Genomic DNA, 24728 nt, shown 5'->3' with positions numbered 1-24728 from the left:
TTTACAAAAGTGTTTATTCAATTTACTCCTTCAATTTAATTTCCACACTATATATCATGAATGATAAAATTCAAAAAGAAATACACATACTTTGCAGGGGTTTTTTTCCACATAGACACTTCCCACTCTAAAAGAAGGATACTTATATTTTTAATTTAATTCCTTCTCCATTACCTCAAACTCACTGGAAAATTTTTAAAAATCCACTGGAAGACATTTTCAATCACCTAGGTTTGCTTAAAGGGAAAAGTTTAAAATGTGAATACAGGGATGCCTGGGTGGCTCCAATGGTTAAGTATCTCTCTTTGGCTCAGGTCATCATCCCAGAAGCCTGGGATCGAGTCCCCAGTCAGGTTCCTTGATCAGCGGGGAGCCTGCTTCTCCCTATACCTGCTGCTTCCCCTGCTTGTGTAGCCCTCCTTCTCTGACAAATAAAATATTTAAATAAATAATAAAATGTGAATTTAGAGAATAGAGGGCAGAGAGAGAGTCCTTTTGCTCTTCCAATTTATTTTTAATTTGATGCAACCCGGTAAGGTTTACTGGGCAGGGGCAAAAATCAATAAACAAAATTGCTCTGTCCTTCTAACAGTCAAATATTCATAAACTCCTAAGGAAAAAAAAAATGACTCAATCTATTTGACAATCCCTAATTTTAAAGCCTCAAATTTTTACCTCAGCAGGTGTTTTCAGATCATCCGGTTTCTCCCAAGTAGACTGTTTTGTTTCAGTATTGTAGTAGTAAGTCCTTCCATCAGGTGACTTATGCTCAGTCCACATTGATTTCTAAAGAAAAAAAATTAAAAAAAAATTCAAATTATTTAATAGCGTTATGACAGTGAGTATCAGTTTTCATTAGTTTCATTAACAATATACAAAGAAATTAGAAGTATAAAAACAGGCATACTTTTCACAGTTTAAGTCATTTAGAATAATTTACCAGTGTAAGCAGTAGGGACAAAACTGAAAAAATAGACTATTTTAAAAGTATTTCAAAAGTGACATGGACGTATTGATGTTTTAGAACATCTCTATATTTTACAAAGTATCTCAGAAGTATAAAGATAGGAATGTTTCTCCTAAAAATGGTAATTTTGTAACTAATGCACAAAGATAATCTATATGCAACACAGATTATTTTAGCTCTGCCTTATAGCTAAAATATATGAAGTAGATGCTAATGTTATATTAGGTGGATTGATCATGAGCTCAATAACTTGAATATTTACATCAAGTTGGACAAAGCTCCAGACTGACATGCCATAAAGATTTTACTCAGATTTTACGATACACTTCTTAAAGACATATATGTCTTAGACACTGATTTTTATCACAATTCAGTTTTTTTGATAAGTACAAAGGCAAATAAAATAGTTAAGCTGTTCCTTAAACTTCACACTAAGACCATTTTTTATATGAGAGCTGCCAACATCCATTATATTCCACACATCATCATCCCCTTTGCTATAAAAAATATTGGTAATGCAGCATTTATTAAAACAAAAACAAAAAACTAAAAATCACCAGCGCTTGTCCTTAACTATCTTCTAACCGTACTTAAAGATGACCTTCTTTTTCTTCCTCATCAACTTTATTGAGAAATAGCACATACCTACTTTTGATTTCTGGTTTGGGAATATGACTCAACACACATCATTTCATTGCTTTTTCTACCCTCTCACCATAGTCATTTTATCCTAAGCTAACATGCTATGCCGTTACTTCAAGAACTTTCTTTCAAACCACTGGAATTCATTCTTCTGATGTTGGCACTTTTTGTTGTTCAGTCATATACAACTAAGTCATAATTGCTGACTAGAGAATGGAGATCGTAAGACACAATGGATTATAGGATGAATCTCAATTTCAGACACATTCAATAGTCAAACTAAATATGCTAAGTGATATAAGGAAATGTGGTTCTGCAAAACGTGGGGATGGAGAACAAGAAAAGGTGATTTAAGGACACAAATTAATGTAATTTTCACACAAGTAGATGAGGGAAGTTTTTGTAAAACTTCCATGAAGAAAACTGGAGTTATTGTGAAGAAGGAATTATAAACAGCCATTTGAATTCAAAGAAAAAAGCTGATAAAATTTGAGCTTTCTGATAACAAAACATTTGTCTCCTCTTATACAGATTGATTAAGTTATCGACGTGACTATTTACAAAATGGACTCCGCATAGTATAGCAGGATAGTTAAAATAGTTCAAAAGGTATGTTAAATTCTTTAACTTATTCTAACACTGTGTGCAGGATAGGACAACTACAATCTCTCTGGAGCAAACATTATAGTAACTGCTGGAAAATCTTTAGCTTGCTGTTACTTTAAAATCTAACCAAAAGGTGATGTGATTTAGAGATGTATGGAAGCTTCAACTGTATGAGTATTGCTTTATTTGACAAAGTAAATCCTGCTAAGGAAGACAGAGGTTTCTATTTCTTTCATATATATATATATAGAATATATATATATATATATAAAAAATTTTAAAAGATATCAGTAGCATCTCAGAACTGCACTAAAGAGAAAATCTAAGTTCCAAAATTATATTTAAACTTCCCAAGTAACATCTGCTAAAGAGCACTCAGAATAGAGGAAGTTCACCAGAAATAAACTCATGAAAAGATGTAAAAAGGGACAAAGGACACTTGGACCAAATAATAGGGATAAAGAGGAGAAATGTACAAACCAGTAAAATAAACAGTAAGAAATTTAGTATTCACTAGTTATTATTTTATTTAAGCCTTACAGCTATATGACAAAGCAGTATGAACAGTATCCCCATTTTTCAAATAAGAAAACCAAGGTTTAGGAGGGTTAGTAAACTGTTCAGAGTGATCCAGGAAGTAAAAAAAAGCTAGAAATAATTCAAATTTTCTTCTACAGACCATATTTTACCCACACAAATGTTGTGTCAAAGATACTATATTCAGGACAGTCTAGATGTCAATAAGGAGAGATAAATTTCTGATCTACCAATGAGTGGTAAGCACTGTAATTGCTTTATATCAATTCCCAAATTAATTGTTAACAACCCTGCCAAGGTAGATACTATTTATTATCTCTCCTTTATAAGAAGAGGAAACAGAACACAAGAAAGTACAGGAACATGCCCAAGGTAACACAGCTGTCTCGTGAGTTCATTACAACATTGTCTTGCGTACCCACTAAGTTCCTCTTAAAGAGCAAGGCTTCAACACTTGGCATTAAGAGAAACAGAAACATTTCAAAAAGGAATATAAATTCTGTACTAATGCCTTAACTAATATAACAAATCTACTTATAGAAGTCAACTCTGAAGAAAATTATTTATCTGATAAGTTTTTGCACCTTCTCCTTATATATATCTAATCTGCAATTTAAAATAAAACTGTACCTTGCTTCTGGCCAAAACTAGTAACTAATATTTTACAAGAAAAACTTATAAACAAATGAACCTTAAATGCTGAATATAAGATGAAGAATGCCATGAAATATCAACAGATATATGAATAAACTAGCAACTGTAAAGTTGTCTTATGAAGACAACTAAAACATATGACTTAGGCAAATAGTTACATTAAGTACAGAGTACAGCACAGTCTAATCGAAAAACTTATTTTCCTAAAAATTACTCTTTTTTAGTAACAGACCTTTCTGTGCAATAAACAAACGCTGCCTATAAAATATTTAGACTGTCCTTGCTTAATCAGAGAAAACCTAACAAAGACTTAGATGTGTATTCTGAATGGATCAAAACCAGGATGTTATTTTTAACCATAGGTGATTTGCTTTGAGGACTTTTAGGAACAATTAAGATGATCCCTGCACTGGAATTTTAGTATTACTTTGCACTTTTGTCACAGATGATAGCCTTCCCCAAATTATTTTATTACTTTGACAGTTACTGTATTAAGAAAAAACTGTCAACACAAATGGCAATCCCGGGGAATCAACCAAAAGTCAGCATTTTCACAAATGATAAACTAGAAGCATAAATTTGCAAAGTAAGGCATTAAAAAACTATCATCCTTAATATACAAAAATCTATTACAATCAATAAGATAATCTAATGGAAAAATAAACATGACCATTAATACAACTCAATACAGATAACATAATTAGATATTCAACTTCATTAGTAAATCAAGGAAGCATACATTAAATGAAAACTTTTTATTCTTCCTGTAAGTGACAGCTGAAAACTTAGTATAGATGTTAAAAGGGTGTGAAGAAAAGTACCCTGTCACGCTTGTGTTGGGAATGGAATTAGAACTGGTTTGCTGGCAAGTTACTGGTTCTCATCAAAACTGAAAATATAAACAAAAGAAAAAGAAAAGAAATACAAACAACCTCCTGATGCTGATATTTCACTCCACAGAATCTCGCCTACATAGTTACAAAGAGGTACAAGAATGTTCTCTACAGGATTACTTTAATGAGGAAAAATTGGTGATAATTCAACATCCACCCATAGGAAAATCATTCAATTAGGGTCGATTCATACTGTAGATTTATCGTATGGAGATCTGTTTTTTAATATAATAGAAAGTGTCTGAGACATTGTGATAAAGTACCAAAATACACACAGAAAATATTTAAAAGGAAAAAAATGCATATACATAATTATCAAGAGCTGATATACTTTCAGAGATCAAAAAGCTCGTCAACAACTGGGTAGTGAATAAATTCACTACTCAAACTATATAAACACATGTACATCAGATAAATATTTATACATACATGAGCATTTCTGTAGTAAAGTGTAAGTTCAACTGAATGAAACAAAAAAAACATGATTAAATGTAAACACTAAACAGGCAGAAAAATCCTCACAACTACTATAAACAAGGAGAATTAAGAAAAAGTCCAAATGTAAATTAGCATTAAGGAAGAACATAATCATGATCAGAAGATTTGCAACCAATTCCCAAAATCTAGAGGAAATAATTTCCTAAGACTATTATAATTTGCCCTAGAAGAAACATATCATACATGAATATTCCAACTACTGTAGAAGCATCTGAAAGATACCCAACCAGATAATTTCACAGAACACCACATAAGCTTTAAAGAACACAGAATCATTACGTCCTTGTTTCAGGTCACAGGAAAAGATGAAAAGCTCTTTATTAATAATAAAACTCAAAAGAAAAGGTATCAAAAAAGAAAAGCAGGTAATGCTACTTATAAATATAAATCTTAAAAATTTAAATATAACATTAGCCAAGAAAATCCTGCACTGTATACACTCTGACCAAGTAGAACTGATTGTAGCAGTGCCAGGGTAGGTTAATACTGGGAAATCTATAAGAAAGTAATTATTTCCATTAACAAACTGGAAAAAAAAAATCATAGGAGCACACCAATTTACTTGGTATGATCAAATCACATCCTGAAAATTACAATGGTTTGGAAGTATTAAAAAAATAAAAACAAAAATCCTAGAAACAACAATAAATGATAAAGGACAACTTACTGAAAACTAGTAAATATTATTCTAAAGCCACTTGCATTAAAATCATGACCAAAAGGGGAGTGTACAATCACTGTATTTCAACAAATACCTAACAATAATGAAATGAAGTAACTGGTATATTTGGGAAAGAGAAATTCTCTTATCTTTAATTGGAAAAAAAAAGTATAATATACCTGGCTCTAAGATAAATATACAAAAATCTTTGAATTGACAATAACTCATTTGCAATAAAAATATGAAAAAGTCCTATTCAAAATATATTAAGTTTTCAGAAGGTAAAATAAACTAGAATGAAAACGAGGTACTTATATATAGTAAGATAGTTAAGAAGATCAGTAGTTGCTTGGGGCAAGGGGTGGAGGTAGGAGAGAGAGAGAACAGGTGGAGCACAGAGATTTTCAGGGTAGTGAAACTATTCTGTACACACGATCATGATGACATGTCATTAACATTTGTTAAAACTCAAAGAATAGGTAACACCAGAATGAACTCTAATGTAAACTGGACTGTGGGTAATAATGATGTGTCAGTGGAGGATCACTGATTTTAATAAACATTAACATCCTACACCCTAGTCCATGATATTGATAGTATGGGAGGCTGTGGGGGGTGGATATTAAGGAACTCTACTTGGTGTTCAATTGTGCTACTAACCTAAAATTGCTCTAAAGAAAGTAAATTAAAAAAAAAAAAAAACCCACTCTAGAAACCAAGAAAACCATACTACCCAATATGCTTTCAATAAAGAAATCAAATGAGAGAAGAAAAAATATTGGGAAATGAGTTAAAAGAAAATCCTCTATGTCAAAACTTAAGCAACATAGTTAACTTAGTACAAAAAAAGGTCTAACAACCAAGAGCTAATAAGCACTCAAGAAGCTAGAAAAAAGGCAGCCGAGTAACCAAGTAGGAAATAAAGACAACAGCAGAAATAAACTGGATGGTCACCCCCTCCAAAATAAATAAATAAATAAATAAATAATGGCAATGACAGAATTCTAACTCCATGCTAAACAATTATTAAACCTCAACAAAACAGATAGATATATAGAAAAGCATAAATAAGAAATTAAAAACCAGAATAGTGCAATAATCACTAAAGAAACTCAAATAGTTATCTAAAACCTCTATACTCAAAAAGCACTAGGTCCAGACAATTTTTAGTTGTGTTCTATCAAACTGTTAAGAAGTTAAGTTTTGCGTCAGGGTACCTGGGTGGCTCAGTCGGGTTAAGCCTTCAGTTCAGGTCATGATCCCAGGATCCTGGGATCGAGCCCCACACTGGGCTCCCTGCTCAGTGGAGAGCCTGCTTCTCCCTCTCCCTGCTGCTCCCCTACTTGTGCTATCTCTTTGTCAAATAAATAAATAAAATCTTAAGAAAAAAAAAAGGAAAGAAGTTTTGCATCATTTATGTAAACTGTTCTAAGGACCAGAAAGAGAAAGGTTATTATCTAGACACGAATAACCTAAATTAGCAAACTGAATTCCAAAGGAATTAAAAACACATGTGTGCACTACATATACACTCTTAACACACTTAATGAATAACTACAGTTCACCTTAGTAATGCAAAGATGAGATAACAGAAAATTTATCTGTGTACTTGCACGTTAATAGACTACAGAAGAAATACCATATGACCATCTAAGTGGATAAGAAAAAAAGCACTGAAGAATTTTAAAATTAAGTTAGTGGGGCACGTGGGTGTTCAGTCAGTTGAGCATCTGACCCTTTATTCAGCTCAGATCATGATCTCAGGGTCCTGAGATGGAGCCCTGTGTCAGGCTCCAGCCTGCTTAAGATTTTCTCCCCTCCCATTCCTCTGCTCCCCACCCCCCCAGGCATCCCACCCAGCCCTGGCTTGCACGCTTGTGTGCTTTCTCTCTAAAAATAAAGTTCATAAATGACCTCTCTCAGCAAATGAGGAAAAGAAAAGTCAATTTGTAAGAGTTGTTTATCAAAAAAGTATAGTAAACATCATATTAAGTGGAAAATTCAATACATAATCCCTTTAAGAGAGGAAAAAAGGTAACAAAATCAGTTTATCATCACCGCTATTGCTCACCATAGTGCTAGAGGTTTTGTCTGACACAGTAAAAGTTAAAGGATTAGATACGAAGATTAGAAAAAAAGACGAAACTCAAATTTAAGCTCTCCTACAAGACAGACACAAAAGAACTGACTACCACGTTCACTGGTATGACTTAATATTATAAATACGCCTTCACAATCTATAAATTCAAGGCAACTCCAATGAAGATACCAAAAATATCTTGGACACCTGAAACTGAGTAAAAATTTTTAAAAGCTACCGTGCAGGTAAACAAAGAGACTGATAAAAATACTCAAATCATTAAAAGGGAAAACAGGTGAGCTACAGAGTAAGATAATGCTATTTATAGGAAAAACATTTCTATATATAAAAAACCTGAAGACTTCACCAAAAAACCCATTAGAAATAAATTCAATATGATACAAAAATCTGTTTCATATATCAAAATGAACAATCAGAAAGAAAAACTAAAGCAAAAAAAAAAAAAAATACCCATATACAATTGAACCAAAAATAAAATACTCAGAGAAAAAAGTAACCAAAGAGGGGAAAGATCTGCACAAGTGGAAACTAGGACACTGATTAAATAAACAAACACAAATAAATGGAAAGACATTCCATGCTCATGGATTAAAAAAAATTAGTATTGTTCAAAAGTCCATACTACCAAATCCATGCAACCCTATCAAAATTTCAAAGGCACTTTTCAAAGAAACAGAACATACAATCCTAAAATTTGGATGGAATCACATAAAGACTGAATAGGCAAAGGAATGTGAAGAACAAAGCTGGGGGTGCCATGCTCCCTGCTTTCAAATTATATTAACAGGGTACTAAAATTAAAATAGTACAGTCCTGGCATAAACATAGACATATAGATCAATACGACAGAAGCAAGATCTAAGAAATAAACTCATGCATAAATGATTGATGAATTTATGACAAAGGAGGCAGGAATATATAAGAAAGGGCAGCCACATGAAAAAGAATGAAATTAGACTACTATTTTCCATCATGCATAAAAATTAGCCCAAAATGGATTTAAGCTTGAATGTAAGACTTGAAACCATAAAACTAGAAAAAAAGATAGGCAGTAAAACCTCCTTGACCATCAATCATGGCAGTGATTTACTGGATTTGATTCCAAAAGCAAAGAACAAGAGAGAAATAAGCAAGTGGACTACATCAAATTAAAACCTCCTGGCACAACAAAGGAAATCATCAACAAAATGAAAAAAGTAACCTATTAAATGGGAGAAAAATACCTGCAACTCGTGTATGTAAGGATTAATATCCAAAATATATAATAAGCTCATACAACTCCACAGCAAAAACCCCCAAACAATCTGATTAAAAAATGGGCAGAGGATCTGAAGAGACATTTTTCCAGAGAACACATGGAGGTGACCAACAGACATAAGAGAAGATGGTCAACATCATTACCAGGGAAATGCAAATCAAAACCACAATGTGATACCACCTTATATTTGTTAGAATGCCTATTATCAAAAACAGGTAATAAGTGTCAGTGAGGGTGTAGCTGAAAAGGAAACCTTCATGCACTGTTGGTGCGAATGTAACTAGTGTAGCCTCTATGGAAAACAGTATGAAGGCTTCTCAAAAAATTAAAAATCGAACTACCATACAATTTAGCAATTCTGCTTCTGGGCATTTATTCAAAGAAAATGAAAATGGTAACTCAAAAAGATAGATGTACCCACAGGTTCATAGCAGCCTTATTTACAATAGCCAAGATACAGAAATAACCTAGGTGTCCTTGGATGGATGAATGGATAAAGATATAGAATATATACAGAATATATACACACACAAACGGGCACACGCACAAAGAGGAGAACTATTCAGCTATAACAAGAATGAAATCTTGACATCTGCAACAACGCAGTTGGACCTTGAAGGTATTACGCTAAGTGAAATAAGTCAAATGGAGAAAAACAAGTACCCTATGATCTCATTTACATGTAGAATCTAAAAAACATATAAAATCCAAACTCAGATATAGAGAACAGATTGCAGGTGGGGGTTCGAAATGGGTAAAGAAGGTCAAGAGGTACAAATTTCCAATTATAAAATAAGTAAGACATGGAGATGTAATGTACAGCATGGTGACTACAGTTAACACTGTGTGGCATATTTCAAAGTTGTTATGAGAGTAAATCTTAAAAGTCCTCATCACAAGAGAAAAAGATCTGTAACTATGTATACAGAAAGATGTTAACTAAATTTAGTATGAACATTTTACAATGTATACAAATACCAAATAAGTTTGTACAATCTAAAATGTTATGCCAATTATAACTCAACAAAAAAATAAACATGAAATATGTGAAGAAAAAAAGAAAAGAAAAACAAAAATATGTACACAAATAATTTCATAAGCTTTTCCCAATATATGCATGTCTTAGGGCATATATTCAAGTAAGCACCCATTAGGGAGGGTGCTGTAGGGATAGGAGTGAAGATGAAAAAGTGAAAAAAATGTGTGGAATCTTCCAAGGATGAGTGACAATGACCGTAATCGGAAGAGTTTAGGTAACTCAAATTTGTGTACCTTAAATTTTTTTTTTTTAAAGATGTTATTTATTTACTTGAGAGAGACTCTGTCTGAGATCATGACCTGAGCTGAAATCAAGAGCCAGCTGCCTAACCAACTAAGCCACCCAAAAGCCCCACCTTACTAAATATTAAAGCTGTTTTAATGGAGAAAAAAAAAAAAGGTGTAATACTGGGTGAAAAATTAACAGATATGGACAGAAGAGAAAACCCAGAAGGAGATGCCAGAGTACGTGTGAATTTAACTTATGACAAGAAAGATATTTCGGGGTGCCTGGGTGGCTCAGTCTGTTAAACATCTACCTTCAGCTCAGGTCATGATCCCAGGGGTCCTGGGATCAAGCCCCACTCAGTATGAAGTCTGCTTATCCCTCTCCTCTGCCCCCCATCCCCTCCTCGCCAACCCTGGCCCACTCATAAGCTTGTGCTCTCTCCCTCTCTCAAATAAAAAGTTAGGGAGAAATTTTATTTTCTTCTTCTTAACTATGTCTGCTCCTTAATCCCCCAAGCAAGCCTACATTATTTAAAACAAAAACAAAAACAAAAAACAAAACAAAACAAAAATCATAAAGCTATCACTGGTGAAAAATACAAACAGGCACTTTTAATGGAAGAATATCACATGGATATTTTATAATCATTCAACTTTAAAAAAAAAAAGAAAAAGATTTTTATCTATTTATTTGAGAGAGAAAGAGAGATCCTGCATGCCAGCAGAGGTAGGCGCTGAGATGGAGAGAATCTCAAGCAGACTCCATGCCAAGCTCAGAGCCCAACTCAGGGTTGGATCTCATGACCCAAGTGGAAGTCAGACACTCAACTGACTGAGCCATGAGGTGCCCCTCTAACCATTCAACTTTTAAAGCAGAAGATACAAGAAACTTTAAAATATTTAAATACAGTTCACAATTAAGTCTTTCCCCTCATATTTATAATCAATTAACAGCATTTTGCATTTCCTTAACCATAATATGGGGATAACAGCTATCTCTCAGCATTATTTTGATTAAATGAGATTATACACACAAACTCTTCTTTCCGGGGTGCCTCGGTGGTTCAGTTGGTTAAGCAACAGACTTAACTTTGGCTCTGGTTGTGACCTCAGAGTTCTGAGACTGAGCCCTGCACTGCCTGTGTGCTGTGCGTGGAGCCTGCTTAAAATTCTCACTTTGTCTTCTTACTCCCCACCCCCCAAACCAGAAACAAACAAATGAGCAAACAAAAAACCCTTTTCTTGGGGCACCTGGGTGGCTCAGTGGGTTAAAGCCTCTGCCTTTGGCTCAGGTCATAATCTGAGGGTCCTGGGATCAAGCCCTGCTTCGGGCTCTCTGCTGGATGGGGAGCCTGCTTCCCTTCCTCTCTCTCTGCCTGCCTCTCTCCCTACTTGTGATCTCTGTCTGTCAAATAAATAAATAAATAAATAAAATCTTTAAACAACAACAACAACAACAACAAAACTCTCTTCTTCCCACTGATCTTTAAGGAATTAAAACACAAAAAATCAAAGAAAACCTTGAGGTCAATGGGCATGGCTATTATCAATAAACAAAAAATAGGCATCTTTAAGTGAGGCTTTCAGACATGTATTATTTTCCCAAACATAATAAAAATCTGTAACAAAACACCATGTACAGAAACATTAGCAAAAATAACTATTATCCTAAAAAAATCAAGTATGGAGAAAAAGAAATGCAGCATTGCAGTATCATTCTCTCCTTTTCTTAGGAGCAAAACAAAACAAAACAAAAACAAAAAGCCAACAAAGAAACCCCCCATCAAAAAACACAAACCAAATGAAACTGAACAAAAAACCCACCAACACCAAAAAACCCAAGAACAAAAAAACCAGCAATTTTGAATAACGTATTTGTTTTTCTGACACCAATAGGGAAGGTACAAACAAGTAAGTATTTTAAAATATGTATTAGAAAGTTTACACAGTGGGTTTACAGTAATAAACAAGGGTACAGAGATTTTTGTATATGCGTACTTTCTAATGTAAACCATATGTAAAAACTATCAGGTTAATTAACAGGTTAAAAACTTCTAATGTAAACCATTTGTAAAAACTATCAGGTTAATTAATATACCTATAAGCTGTTTCCCTTCTAATTGTACTGGGAGGGGAGAAATTCAAATCTTTCTAAATTCTGATGTATATCTGATTTCTTTTTCTCTCATTAAGTCCCATGAAAATTAAATTTTAAGATAAATCGTTCAAAGAATTTTCAACCTTTAGCATAGAAAAGAAAGGAAAAAGATTCAAGTTAGCAGATAATCTTTAAAACAGAAATAAGGATCAATGTCGTAGGTTAAAGAGTTATAATGAAATAACTATGTTCTAGAGGTACTTACTGCACCAGATGCTGTACCTAAAAAAAAAAAAGGGAACAGTATTTACAATGTGATAAACCATGGTCTTCTTGAGTGAACATTTAAAAAATATTTATTCATACTATTTTTTCCTCCTTATCCTGTCACACTAAATATCCTAAGACTGCCCCATATGATTTATGTGCATGCTCTCTTTTTTACAAAATAAACATATATGGTGGAAGGCATTTTCAGAATTAAGTGGTACTTTTAACTTTTAAACTGCAAACTCACTTAGTTCCCGTTGGAAAAGTCATAATCTTTGACATTTGTTTCTCTTCATGCTATTATAGGTGTCTATCTTGACTAATTCCTTTCTCCACTACACTACTGAAATAAAAAAATGCCAGACTTTAGATCTATGGCACCTTCAAGTATATAAATTCCACACTTGTGGTGTAAAATACAATATCCATTAGCTACCACACTTCCCTGTTTAAAGTTTTTAATTGAGATTAAATAAAATCTAAAAATTCAGTTCCTCTTTGTACAAGCCAATTTCAATTACTCAGTACTCATATGCACCTAACGACTATTGCATTGGACAGTACAGATTACAGAACATTTCCTTCATTGCACAAAAGTCCATTAGATGGTATGGTCCTAGACTATTATCAATACCCCTCTAGACAGAAGGGGAATTGCCTATTAGTCACCAAGTTCAAAGGAGTAAGTTTAACTTTAGAAACTAGTAATCTAAAACAATGTGTGAAAAAGAAAAAAAGAGCTATATGTAAAAAAGGAATAAAACAATAAAACACACAGAACAAAATCAAAAGAAGCTACCATGGACATCACTGGTAGAACCAAAGCATTTTAAAAGTAATTAAGAAGAAATTTTATGAGTCTGTTTCTGACTCAGGATGCAGGAAACAAAATGTTCGTTACCAAAGAGGGGAGGGCAAGAGATAAACTTCTGGATATAAAGTAAGTCAAGGCAATGTAGTGTACAGCATAAGAAATACAGTCAATAATATTGTAATAACTTTGGAAGGTGATGGATAGGTAACTAGACTTACTGTGGGGATCATTTTGTAATGTACAAAATTATCAAATCACAACGTTGTACACTAACAAGTTAACAAGATACTACTGTATGTCAATTATACTTCAATTAAAAAAAAAAGAAGAAATTTTAAGATAATTTTCCAGAATTATTTAGGGTAATAGTAATCAGCTCTAGATAGCTAATAAACAAAATATTATACTAGATATTTCAGAACATCATTTAACTTAAATAAAGAAATTTGTGAACTATCTTAAGGAGATCCATTATGCCCCATATAAACCTGTTGGAAAATGGTGCATTTTAAATGTTTCAAACCATGTTTAAAAGAAAAAACGTTTTAGAGGTACCTGGGTGGCTTAGTCAGTTAAGTAACTCACTCTTGATCTCAGAGTCATGAGACTCTTCCTCCTTCGGAGGACCCTACCATAGGTGTGGAGCCTGCTTGAGACTCTCTCTTGCTCCCTCACCCTCTGGCCCTCTTCCCCCCACAAAAACCAAAAAACCAAAAAACATTTTGGCATAATCATGGAAAAAAGCTCAGCATCTGGAATACCAATTCATCTGGAACATTATTTACTTACAAATAATTGAGGCACTGCTAATATATATAAAAGGTACACCAGCCAAACAGTTATTAATAACTGGCTGATTAAAAAAAATTATCAGCAGGTTAACAAACTCCAATGGCTACAGGACCAAGCAGGTAACAGAAAAGACTATGAAGTAGTCCAGAAGGCTAATGAGAGTACATGCTCCATGTCCAAAATAAGGAGTTACTACCCCATTCCACAATGTCTGGCTGAATACAAACCGGGACTCAATCAGAACTTTTCATTTAAATATTCTCTGACTATCTACTGTGTTAGTAAGTACCACTGTAAACAATGAGCATTGCGATAATCCACTTTTTCAAGATAAATTCAAACTTGGTGTAAAAAGATAAAGCTAATTGTTGAATATGGCCCAAGACTTTAAATGACAGCAACTAATTATAAAATTTAAAAACATTGTATGGGCTAAATAAAGTATAACTATAGACCAAATCTGGTCCCAGAACTCCTGATCTAAAATTATGGTAATTTCTTACGGATTCAATTATAAATACTATCCCTATTTCCTACTGCTTAAAACAACAACAAAATGAAAAAAAAAAGTCAGGAGCTAATCATAAAACCCAAGTGATGCTGCTTTTATTCCTTAGTATGATAGCTACTGTCCAAATGAAGTCTAATATCTACTACCATAAATGGTGTACATACCTGCTGCTACATCCATATTATTTACTCCTGGCTGTAAGAAAACAATTAAATTAGTAGTATTCACCTCGTTTAAGCTATATTTTGCAAAAGCTTTTCATAAACCACAATCAGAGTCCCCTTTATGTGTAATTCTCAAGCCACTGACTCAAAGATTCTCACTAAGTTTCAGTGGTTTTAGTTCCTTGACTTTGCTATAAATTTTAAAAATATCATTAACCTGGAGCTAAACACTTATAATCTAAGTGGTTTATTCATATGATCACCAGTTACATATAGATTGACAACCACTTATCCACAATCTGATACAGAAAAAGCTCTAAGAACCAAGTTTTTTCAACTTTCACACCAACATCATTTTAGTGGCAAAATCTGCTCTGAATGACATAAGCTCTTTATTTATCCCACCCAAGAGAATACCTATCAGTTTGGCTATAGAAATATTGTGCTTAAAATTATATAAGGCATTGTATAAGACCCCAAAAGAAATTTTTATATAATATATAGAATTTACAAAGTATTATTTTACAATAATAAAATATTTTAAAATATATATTTGACCTAAGGATTTTGGGTAAGATACTGCAAACTTACCACCCCAGTGGAGTCTGTTCATTACAACCACTAGGTTATCAGGTAATAAGTAAGTTATGGTAATATGAGTATCATGATGATTTACAGATTTGCTATACAATCCAGTAAGGGTGATAAGGCTATCAAGGATTTTGTAAGTCATGTGCCCTCATTCAAGTCTCATGAAATGTAAACTCAGAATAAAATCTTCTGATTTCTAAATCTAGGATCTATTACTAAACCATAATACAACAATTTTTAATTAACAGTCAGCAAAGCAAAAGTCTATTCTTTAAGAACAGAATGCTACCAGACCAATAAAATGCTTCTGGATGACGAATTATACTACTTAGTATTCTACTCTTTTTCTTTTTTTTTTTTTTTTTTAAGATTTTATTTATTTATTTGACAGACAGAAATCACAAGTAGGCAGAGACGCAGGCAGAGGGAGAGGAAGGGAAGCAGGCTCCCTGCTGAGCAGAGAGCCAGATGCGGGGCTTAATCCCAGGACCCTAGGATCATGACCTGAGTCCAAGGCAGAGGCTTTAACCCACTGAGCCACCCAGGCGCCCCTCTACTCTTATTTAAGGTAGAATTAATTTAACAATTAAGGATGTCTGTATAAATACAGGAAAAAATGTGAATGCCTATCATTCAAGAACCGAAAAGCCCATTCTAATTCTCACCTTGCATTACAGTTCTCAAGACACACTTAAAAAGCTAACCTGACTGCCTACAAAATACATATATACTATGTTATTTCATATGTAAAAGTAGTCAAAACATCAGAAAATAATTATTTTTACTAGATTACCGGTAAGGCAGGCTGCATGGAAGCCTGAGACATATGAGACATCATCATTCCAGGCATGACTGAAGACATCATTCCTGGCATCTAGAATAAAAGTAAAGAAAAGGTTAATATATAAAAACAAAGCATTTAATAGAACCTTATTAATCTATCTGGTTATCAAAACTAATATGTACAACTCAAGATTTAAACCCAGTGAACACTGTATGAATAGTATGCTTAGTAAGTGCTTGTTGAATGAATGAAGTATTTTATCAATGAGCTAGTATTTGTCATAATTTATATGTAAGTTAAAATTACTTCTAACAAACATAAAAGTTCAAGTAAACTTTTTGTTTTTGTTATTTCCAAGTGCTTTTGAGAATATTAATTTCCTTTTAATTTTAACTCATCACTCGTGTTTTTCTCCCTTCTTTTGAGCAAGACAAAACTTTCTGTATTTCTCACCTTTGACTGTTAATATCTGTACTAAAAAATTTTACAGCAATCTGGCTCTTTAAAAAATTCAAGATCAAGGTGCTTAAAATTTGATGGTTACAAAAAATATATAAAAACAAACTTCAGACATAGATCTTCTGTCTTCTCTTGAAAAACTTAATAAAGCAAACATGAGTATCTGAAGAAAGAAGGTATTAGTTTTGGAGGTTAATCTAGTCTACCAATGACTGCCATCCAAATCTATGAATGAAACTTCACCACTAAGTATCAATAAAAATTAATTCAAAGGATTTTGACCCACTACTCATCCATATTTGTATAATTCCACATTATAATTTTGATTCTAATATGAGCAAATCTAAGAAAAACATGGATGGAATAAAAAATGTATACAATAATCATAAGTACCGGGACAAAGTAACTGGGTATTCAACAGTTTCAAATTAAATGAAACTTGGAGAAACAGAAACAAACAAGCATATTGGTCAAGAGAACATATAAAGCCTACTAAACGTAGATGAGAACACTTGCACGCTGAATTTTGTTATTCGGGAAAGTCGACTCACAAAGCAAAACCAGGCTTCCCTCTTCATTAAAATGAAGCAGCACTGTATTAGTGGGTTAAAAAACAAAGGTTTTTTGTTCCTTTAAATATTCAATAAATTGCTTAAGCATCATGAAACAAGAACCTGACAGAAAACATGTTATTACTACTTGGAATACATGATGAAACAGCAGTTAAAAAAAAAAAGGTACTGGGACACCTGGGTGGCTCAGTTGGTTAAGCTGTTGCCTTTGGCTCAGGTCATGATCCCAGCGCCCTGGGATCGAGTCCCACATCGGGCTCCTTGCTCAGCAGGAGCCTGCTTCTCTGTCTGCCTCTGCCTGCCACTCTGTTTGCTTGTGCTGACAAATAAATAAATAAATAAATTTTTGAGCCACTCTGACAAATAAATAAATATAATCTTAAAAAAAAAAAAAAAGTACAGAATTTGAAAACAGAAGCACAAGCCTCCACCACCCTGACTAAAAGAATTAATGAATTAATTTATGCATTAAGGGAAAAAAACATAGCAATCAAATGAGAACTAGACACATTCCCTCTTCTCTCTACTCTGAAAAAATATATCCTCACAACTGATTTTACTTTAGGCTAATAGCAAAGTAGGTGTGAATTCTTAAGGTACTAAGCAACTGATTATGGGGGGAAGCACGGTAAGCAACAGTGGGGAAACAGCCTGGTATTTAAAATGGCCTATAAAACCCAAAAACTAGAATTCTAAATGAAATTGAAAAACTGAACTTTGAAAACTTGGGAAAAAAGTATTTTCTTATAAGAACTAAAGATATTAAGAAAAGTAGGATAAAATCTCCAACACACAACAGAACATTTCAATATGGTAGCAGTATTAAGTAATGTAATTTTGAATTGAAATACTCTGACTTCATAAGACAGTGACCAAATCCCATTTAAAAAACAAGGGACAAAACCCCCTACAATTAATAAGAATTGACTAGAAAAGGAAAGTGACAATATTTGAAAATCATTAAAGATCAGAGTTTGACAGAATTCTCTCAATTGTTGTTTTTCCCCACTTCAAATTTTAAAACATCTCGAAAACTTGCTCTTAGCGTAAAACTCGTGGCTGGTTACAGAATGAGATTTAGTGTTTCACGTTCCTTCCCTCCCGCCCCCCCAAAACCAACTCTTTCTTCACTTTCTAGTTGCTATCAGGGTTATAGTTTCCTTTTAACTAAATAAGATCACCTAAGCCTGTTACAACTGGATTTTCTTTACATATTTCAAATAGAAAGATGATGAACAATCAATGTTGATTTTGTAGCAACAAATACAAGCAGAGGAGACTGAATTGCTCTGGGACAGACTCACCAAATCCCAGCTCTGAGGGAGTCCTGTCAGCTCTTTTCTTTATGCAGTCTGAGAACTGACCCCAAAGGGACACTTGTCAAGGCTGAGGAGTGTCCAAATACCAGGGCAATGAAACACTGTAGCAAATAGTCTTCCCCAGAGGTAAAACCTGAGTCTGGGTCTTGGCAATTTCAATTCCCCAAATTCTGAGGTTGGCACTCTGAGCCACAACTCTATTTCAAAATAGGGTTTTTACATTTGTGGAACTTACGTGAATGAGATTTAGTGTTAAATAAAAATCTAAATTCTCCCTCAATATCTCTGTAAATTGAGGGGCATTAACTAGTTGGGCTTGTTCAACTGGACAAACACTGGAAAGATGTACAACTGATTATCTAAAAGTAAGCAGACTAATATAATTTAAAACGAAAACTATGATACTAGTATGAAACTGTAAGCCAGAGCGATTCCATCCAGTTAGCTAGTTCAAATAGCTACTATGGGGTGAACTGTAATTCAACTGGCCACCTGTGTGTGGCCAGGCTCAATCAACCACATGGCCTTTGCTCTATAAAAGTTAGTCGGCAAGGCAGGGAGGGGTCGCCCTCTCTGTAAGAGGCAACCCCGACTGGTCGGTTTGATTCTCGATGCTTGGCACGAAATAAAGCTTTGCTTGACCTTTGCTTTGTATCAGTCTCGTTCTTTTGACCATGGACCCAACAGAAAGCAAAGAAAAAAATAAATACAGAAAATGTTACATTCTTATGAGAAGTTATTACAAAAATCAGACAAATTAAGAGCTCTTCCAGAGGCCTGACCATGACAAAAACCTGTTTCTCAAAGCCTGAAGGATACACTTTGTGGTAATGTTATTAGGATACATATAACACGTGGATACATGTTTCAACCCATCTGAATTCTTTCAGAGGACTTCGAGTTGATTTAGGCCACTTACTTGACTGCACCATCAATACGAAACCACTAAAATTTTCCAAGGTATCCATTATTATTTTGTTTCTATACCAAAATGATCCAGGCTGTAAGCTTCTAAGATCTGTGGTTCAAATCCTCAGAAGTGACTTTCCCTTCCCTTGGCCCAATAATCAAGTTGAGGCATTCAAGTTATTTTGTTGTCCCTTTTTGCATGGAAGGTTTACTTCTTGCTTCACATGAAAGGAATAGCCCCTTGGTCTCCCAGTTTTATCTGCAGAGTATTTTAGACTTCTCCTTAGGTTAGTTCTTTTTTCTCTCTAAGGGCACATAACATAACAGTGTCTTACATTCACAGCATCTTAAGTTCAATGAAAATGGGATGTTGTAAGGAAGAAAGGAAGGAAGGAATTCTTAAACAGTTGTTACAATGATGACACTATAAATTCCAGAAGCAGATCATTCTTAAAGCTACAAAGTGGTGGTTCATATAAGCTTAATGAGAGGTACACTATAAAATCACAGACATGTAGAGCTTCACAAATTTTCCATTTAAGCTCCTTTGGCAAATCATAATATTAAGTGTTACAATTACAAACTTTTAGTAGTTAGGAAACAGGAGAAAATGGGAAGGGTAAAACACATATATGAGACATAAGCTAAATTGTCTAAAATATTAAATATTTCAATTTTATGGACACTTTGAAGTTTTTAAAACCAAAAAATAATTCAGATACACTATTTGGTACATTTTATTCATAAATTGCTAACCATTTCTCTATGTATACTATATAAATTTTTCTACGTTTATTTATATTCTTTTAAATGATAAAATGTAAACCAATTACTAAGATGTCTTCAGAAGGAATACCAATATGAAGAAAATAAAAAACAGAAACTAGGGAGCACTGCAATCTGCTCATTCTTAGCATCGCAGTTTTGGAAAGTTCCTAATGTTAGGTAAAACAAGTCTGCTTCATTTTTCACTAGATCTTTTTAAAACTAAAGATAATAAAGTGATTAAAAGCAATGCGGTCAATGCTACAACACATTACGTCATACAAAACGGAAAACTAGCACAATCGTTTCATGGTATCAAAACAAAAGTGAAGATTGTCACACATGGGCACTTCAGAAGTTCTTCTCTTCATAATTATTTTCTGAAGCTTTTCCTGCTGGAAAGAAATCACACAACCCAAGGATCTTTAGCTAAATACAAACTTCTAAATTTCACTGATTTTTAAAAACCATTCTTTCTGCAAACCTAAAGTGTCAAATCACCTGGGAAGTTTGATTCTTGCCTTTTTACTTGGTTCCTCTTAAGTCAAATTCCACAAGTAAGTACACAGAGGATATTAAGTCTAGTATCTAAAAACCACTTTCACACCACTCACTTACCTTATGAATGAATGCAAAAAAAAAAAAATTAATCACTGAACAACTGTAAAAACTACATCTCTGAATGTAACTAGATATTCATTCAATTAGAAATAGACATCAATACTCCTGTTTAAAGCATATCCTTAATAACCCAAAATAAGTAATTACATTTTGGGACTATCATTTAACCTTACTTCCTCATCATTACAATTATATAGAAGTTCAAGATATTTATCATTTTCTGTATAACATTTAGATAAACAAATAGCAGACATCTGTATACTGTTCCACATGAAACACAACCTTACCATTTAATAAGTTAATTGCCAGTATTCTAAAATACTTTGTTTGCTAAATACTCTCAACCTGGATGAAATGAAGTATACACTCTTCCTTCAGATTCTAAGGAGGTTAGCTTAATGATATAATCTCATACTGCTATATAGGGAAGCAGTCCAGTATAGCTATTATGCATACTCTAGAGAGAGACTATCAAAATTCCTATCCTAGCTTGGTCAATCAGCAGCTGCATGATCTTGGGCTAACTTACTTAACCTATCTGGGCCTCAATTTTCTCAACTGTAACACGGGGAAAAGTACCACTCACCTGTTAACATTGCTGTAGGGATCAAATGGGGCAATGCGCAGAAAACGCGCAGAAAACGCACAGAACAATGCTCAATAAATGACAGCGCTTTTATTACCAATACTCTCCCTCAACTCAGATAATAAAGTTTCTCTTCATTGTCCCTTCTCTCATTTATTCCCTATCTAATAAATCTGCACTTAGGTTCTTTAAGAGCATCTAATAAATAATGTAAAACCATCATCTTCAGTAGGAATCAAGCCATGTAATAAGGCAATCCCATTTTTTAGCATCATATTTAATGCTAGCTCTGCAATGTCACTGGATAATTCACTTAATTCCCTGGGCCTTACTATTCCCACCTATGAATCAGACATTCATCCTCTAGCCACCCCTTTTTTAAGTGTTAGGAGGATCATATTCTTTAAGGTATATCCGTCTCTCAAACTTATACACAAAGACAGTGATAGAATTATAATTCCTTTTAAAACAGATTAGGTATCACAACTCTATTCCCTGAAACTTAAAAAAAAAAAAAAAGTGCAAGTAAATAGTTTAAATTATTAATGATACTTAGCCCACTGCCTCTTACCAAACTCCAAACTTCTTAATGAGGTCAAAGAAAATATAAAGAGAAAACTGCACATGGATAAAATGACAAAAACTTAAAAAGAACTGAATAAAAATAAACAATGATTTTAATTTTTAAAAAACTCTAAACATAGCAAGGATACCCACAAACTGTGATGTTTCAAGTCATACAGGATTAGAGTTTATTTTTTATTTTTGTAAAGATTTTATTTATTTATTTGACAGAGAGAGATCACAAGTAGGCAGAGAGGCAGGCAGAGAGAGAGGAGGAAGCAGGCTCCCCACTGAGCAGAGAGCCCGATGCGGGACTGGATCCCAGGACCCGGAGATCATGACCTGAGCCGAAGGCAGCGGCTTAACCCACTGAGCCACCCAGGCGCCCCAGGATTAGACTTTAAAACTTCCTCTAAAAAGTCACCTAAGCCTTCTTCTGAACACAAGCCATCTAGGATAAAAGTATGGAGGAACATTACTATTACTATCTCCTACTCCAAGTTCTTTCAACTAAATTCAGTTTTAGATCTAGCTAAATCATTATATACTGTTTACACGAAAGTTTACTTTTTAGTTTCTTCTCAATTGTGGGCACCTTTGAAATAAGGAGCGTTCTCATTTACATACATATCTCTAATGCAGAGGATAGGTATATGTACATAGCAGAAACTCAAATGCTTGTAAGCAGACAACTTTATGTAGACAGTTCTTATTTGTGTACAAAGAGAAAAATCTTCTATTATATTTAATATACGCTAATACATAATGACCTTAAATTACTGAAAAATAACCTTTCAGAGAAGTAAACATTTTCTTTTATCACATGGCCAAGGAAACTATACTAAACCCCATGTTTTTGAACAGAAACTTAATGCTCGTTCATTAATCAAAACGTAATTTAAAAATCTTAACCCAAAGAGAAGATCAGGCTCCACTGAGTAAAATTATGTTTGTATTATAGTGAGAACTTTGTTTTTTTAAGTCTAAGAGAAGTAAATTTTAAGGAAAAAAAAATCAAAGCTGAAGAAAAAACAAATTATATTTCAACTCAGAACAGTCTCACTTGCTGACATGTTTAGTCCTTCAAAAGACATAGCTACCAGCATCACTCAGATTTGGAAAAGATTCAGATTTCCACTTTGAGTGCACTGTACCAAGTAAAAAAGAAGCAATTAGAAGCAGATTTTCTTTAAAGCCCATTAGGCAAAAAACTAATTATCTTTAGTACTACCACTAACTACAATTAACTTTTCATTAATAAGCAAAAGAAATGTATGATTACTTGACCAGAGAAAGAGAAGAAATATAAAAGATTCATCTCCACATAACTTCCAAATGTCTACAAATATCATGACTGCCAAATCAGCCATTAGAAGATGAGAAAATAAAGTTCAGCCCAACCATGTGAGGGAATACCTGTTAAGTTTTTCAGTGCAGTATATATATATATTATGTATCTTAACACCACAGACAACAGACTTAAATGCCTATTGACTAATAGTGGTATGGAGAAAGGAATAAGAATGAAAGACTAACAACTTTTATACCTAAGAGCAATCTACTCTTTCTTACTTAAAAAACCTTCACGACTTAGCCTTATCATTTCTCTAGTTAAAAACAAACATCCTGGGGCACCTGGGTGGCTCAGGTCATGATCTCAGGGTCCTGGGATGGAGCCCCACCTCAGGCTCTCTGCTCAGCAGGGAGCCTGCTCCGCCGCCCCCCCCCCCACTTGTGATCTCCGTCTGTCAAATAAATAAATAAAAATCTTAAAAAAAGGAAAAAAACATCCTAGTACAGAGCTATGGGATACCACAGGTAGCTTAGGTAGCTTTATTAGCTACTGATACACAATCTTACGATGATTTTAAGTCACATCATAAGTATTTCTAAAACACCCAATTAAAAATCAACCTGTTAACCTGTTGAGATTTGTTCTCTTTCCTTTTTAATCCTGTTACTTACTGAATACATCTGTTGTACTCTATGGAGTACTTCATTGTATCTGTTAATACTTATTTTCCTATTCCCTTTTTCCTCCTAAGGACCAGACTAAATGGAAAAACAGCTTCAATACAGCATTTCTCCCAAAATGCTAATTCCATGCAACGTTAATTCCATGCAATGTGCTAAACAAAGCAAAATAAACACATAAACAGGGAGGTAAGGGAGCCTAGGGAAGTGGGAAAGGGAAGATGGTTAAAAAACAAACAAACCAAGTAACAATGAGAAAAACAGTTTTAAAAGGCTTCTGTGAGACTTCTCAGCATTCTTGGAAAATACTGTGCCCTGTTAATCTCAAAGGAGGAGAGGAGTACAGCTTATTCTTCCGCACTTACAGTCTTCTTAAATCTATCCAAATACTCTCCATACTCAGAAACGCTACTCTAGCTAAAGTTTCTTAATAGATGAGTTCATATTTAACTGTAATGCTATCTAAAGAAATCATTAGTAAATCTATCAAAATCGAACTACATACACAGCTTAGAAGTTATACAAACATATTAGATCTGGGTCAATCTATTTTTTAATAAGTACTTGCCTGGATAATGTAAATGCATACAGAAAGTTACTGAGATTCAATAATTATGAACAAATAACCTAAGGGGGAAAAAGCCTTTTTGTTACTTACCAATGTCCAATTCAACAACAAGGATTCTGTAAATACCCAAAATAATGCTACTTCAAAAGCAACAGTAACAAATCAATTGGTCAAATCAGTCAGTCTAAGATACACCAATAGTATGGATTTCTGGAAGGCCTATATGCCAAATCGTCATTTACCCGTGAAGGTATGGAAAACTTTTTGTGGTAAAATTTAAAAAG

General features: G+C 33.8%; 1 protein-coding gene across 8 annotated transcripts in view; it reads right to left on the bottom strand.

The window, feature by feature from the left end:
• The window catches only part of PRPF40A (pre-mRNA processing factor 40 homolog A), a 55475-nt gene that overhangs the window by 24653 nt on the left and 6094 nt on the right, over positions 1-24728 (bottom strand). For all 8 annotated transcript variants that reach the window (XM_059167323.1, XM_059167325.1, XM_059167326.1 and 5 more), the window contains exons 3-6: positions 16117-16197; positions 14733-14763; positions 12447-12463; positions 676-786 (exon numbers count right to left, since the gene is read on the bottom strand). In XM_059167323.1, the coding sequence (XP_059023306.1) occupies positions 676-786; positions 12447-12463; positions 14733-14763; positions 16117-16197 (240 nt within the window). The remainder of the gene's footprint in view (positions 1-675; positions 787-12446; positions 12464-14732; positions 14764-16116; positions 16198-24728) is intronic.

Source organism: Mustela lutreola, chromosome 3, assembly GCF_030435805.1.
Source record: "Mustela lutreola isolate mMusLut2 chromosome 3, mMusLut2.pri, whole genome shotgun sequence".
Classification (NCBI taxonomy): Eukaryota; Metazoa; Chordata; class Mammalia; order Carnivora; family Mustelidae; genus Mustela; species Mustela lutreola.
Note: the sequence above shows the minus strand (reverse complement) of the source record. Positions and strands in the feature narration are given on the sequence as shown.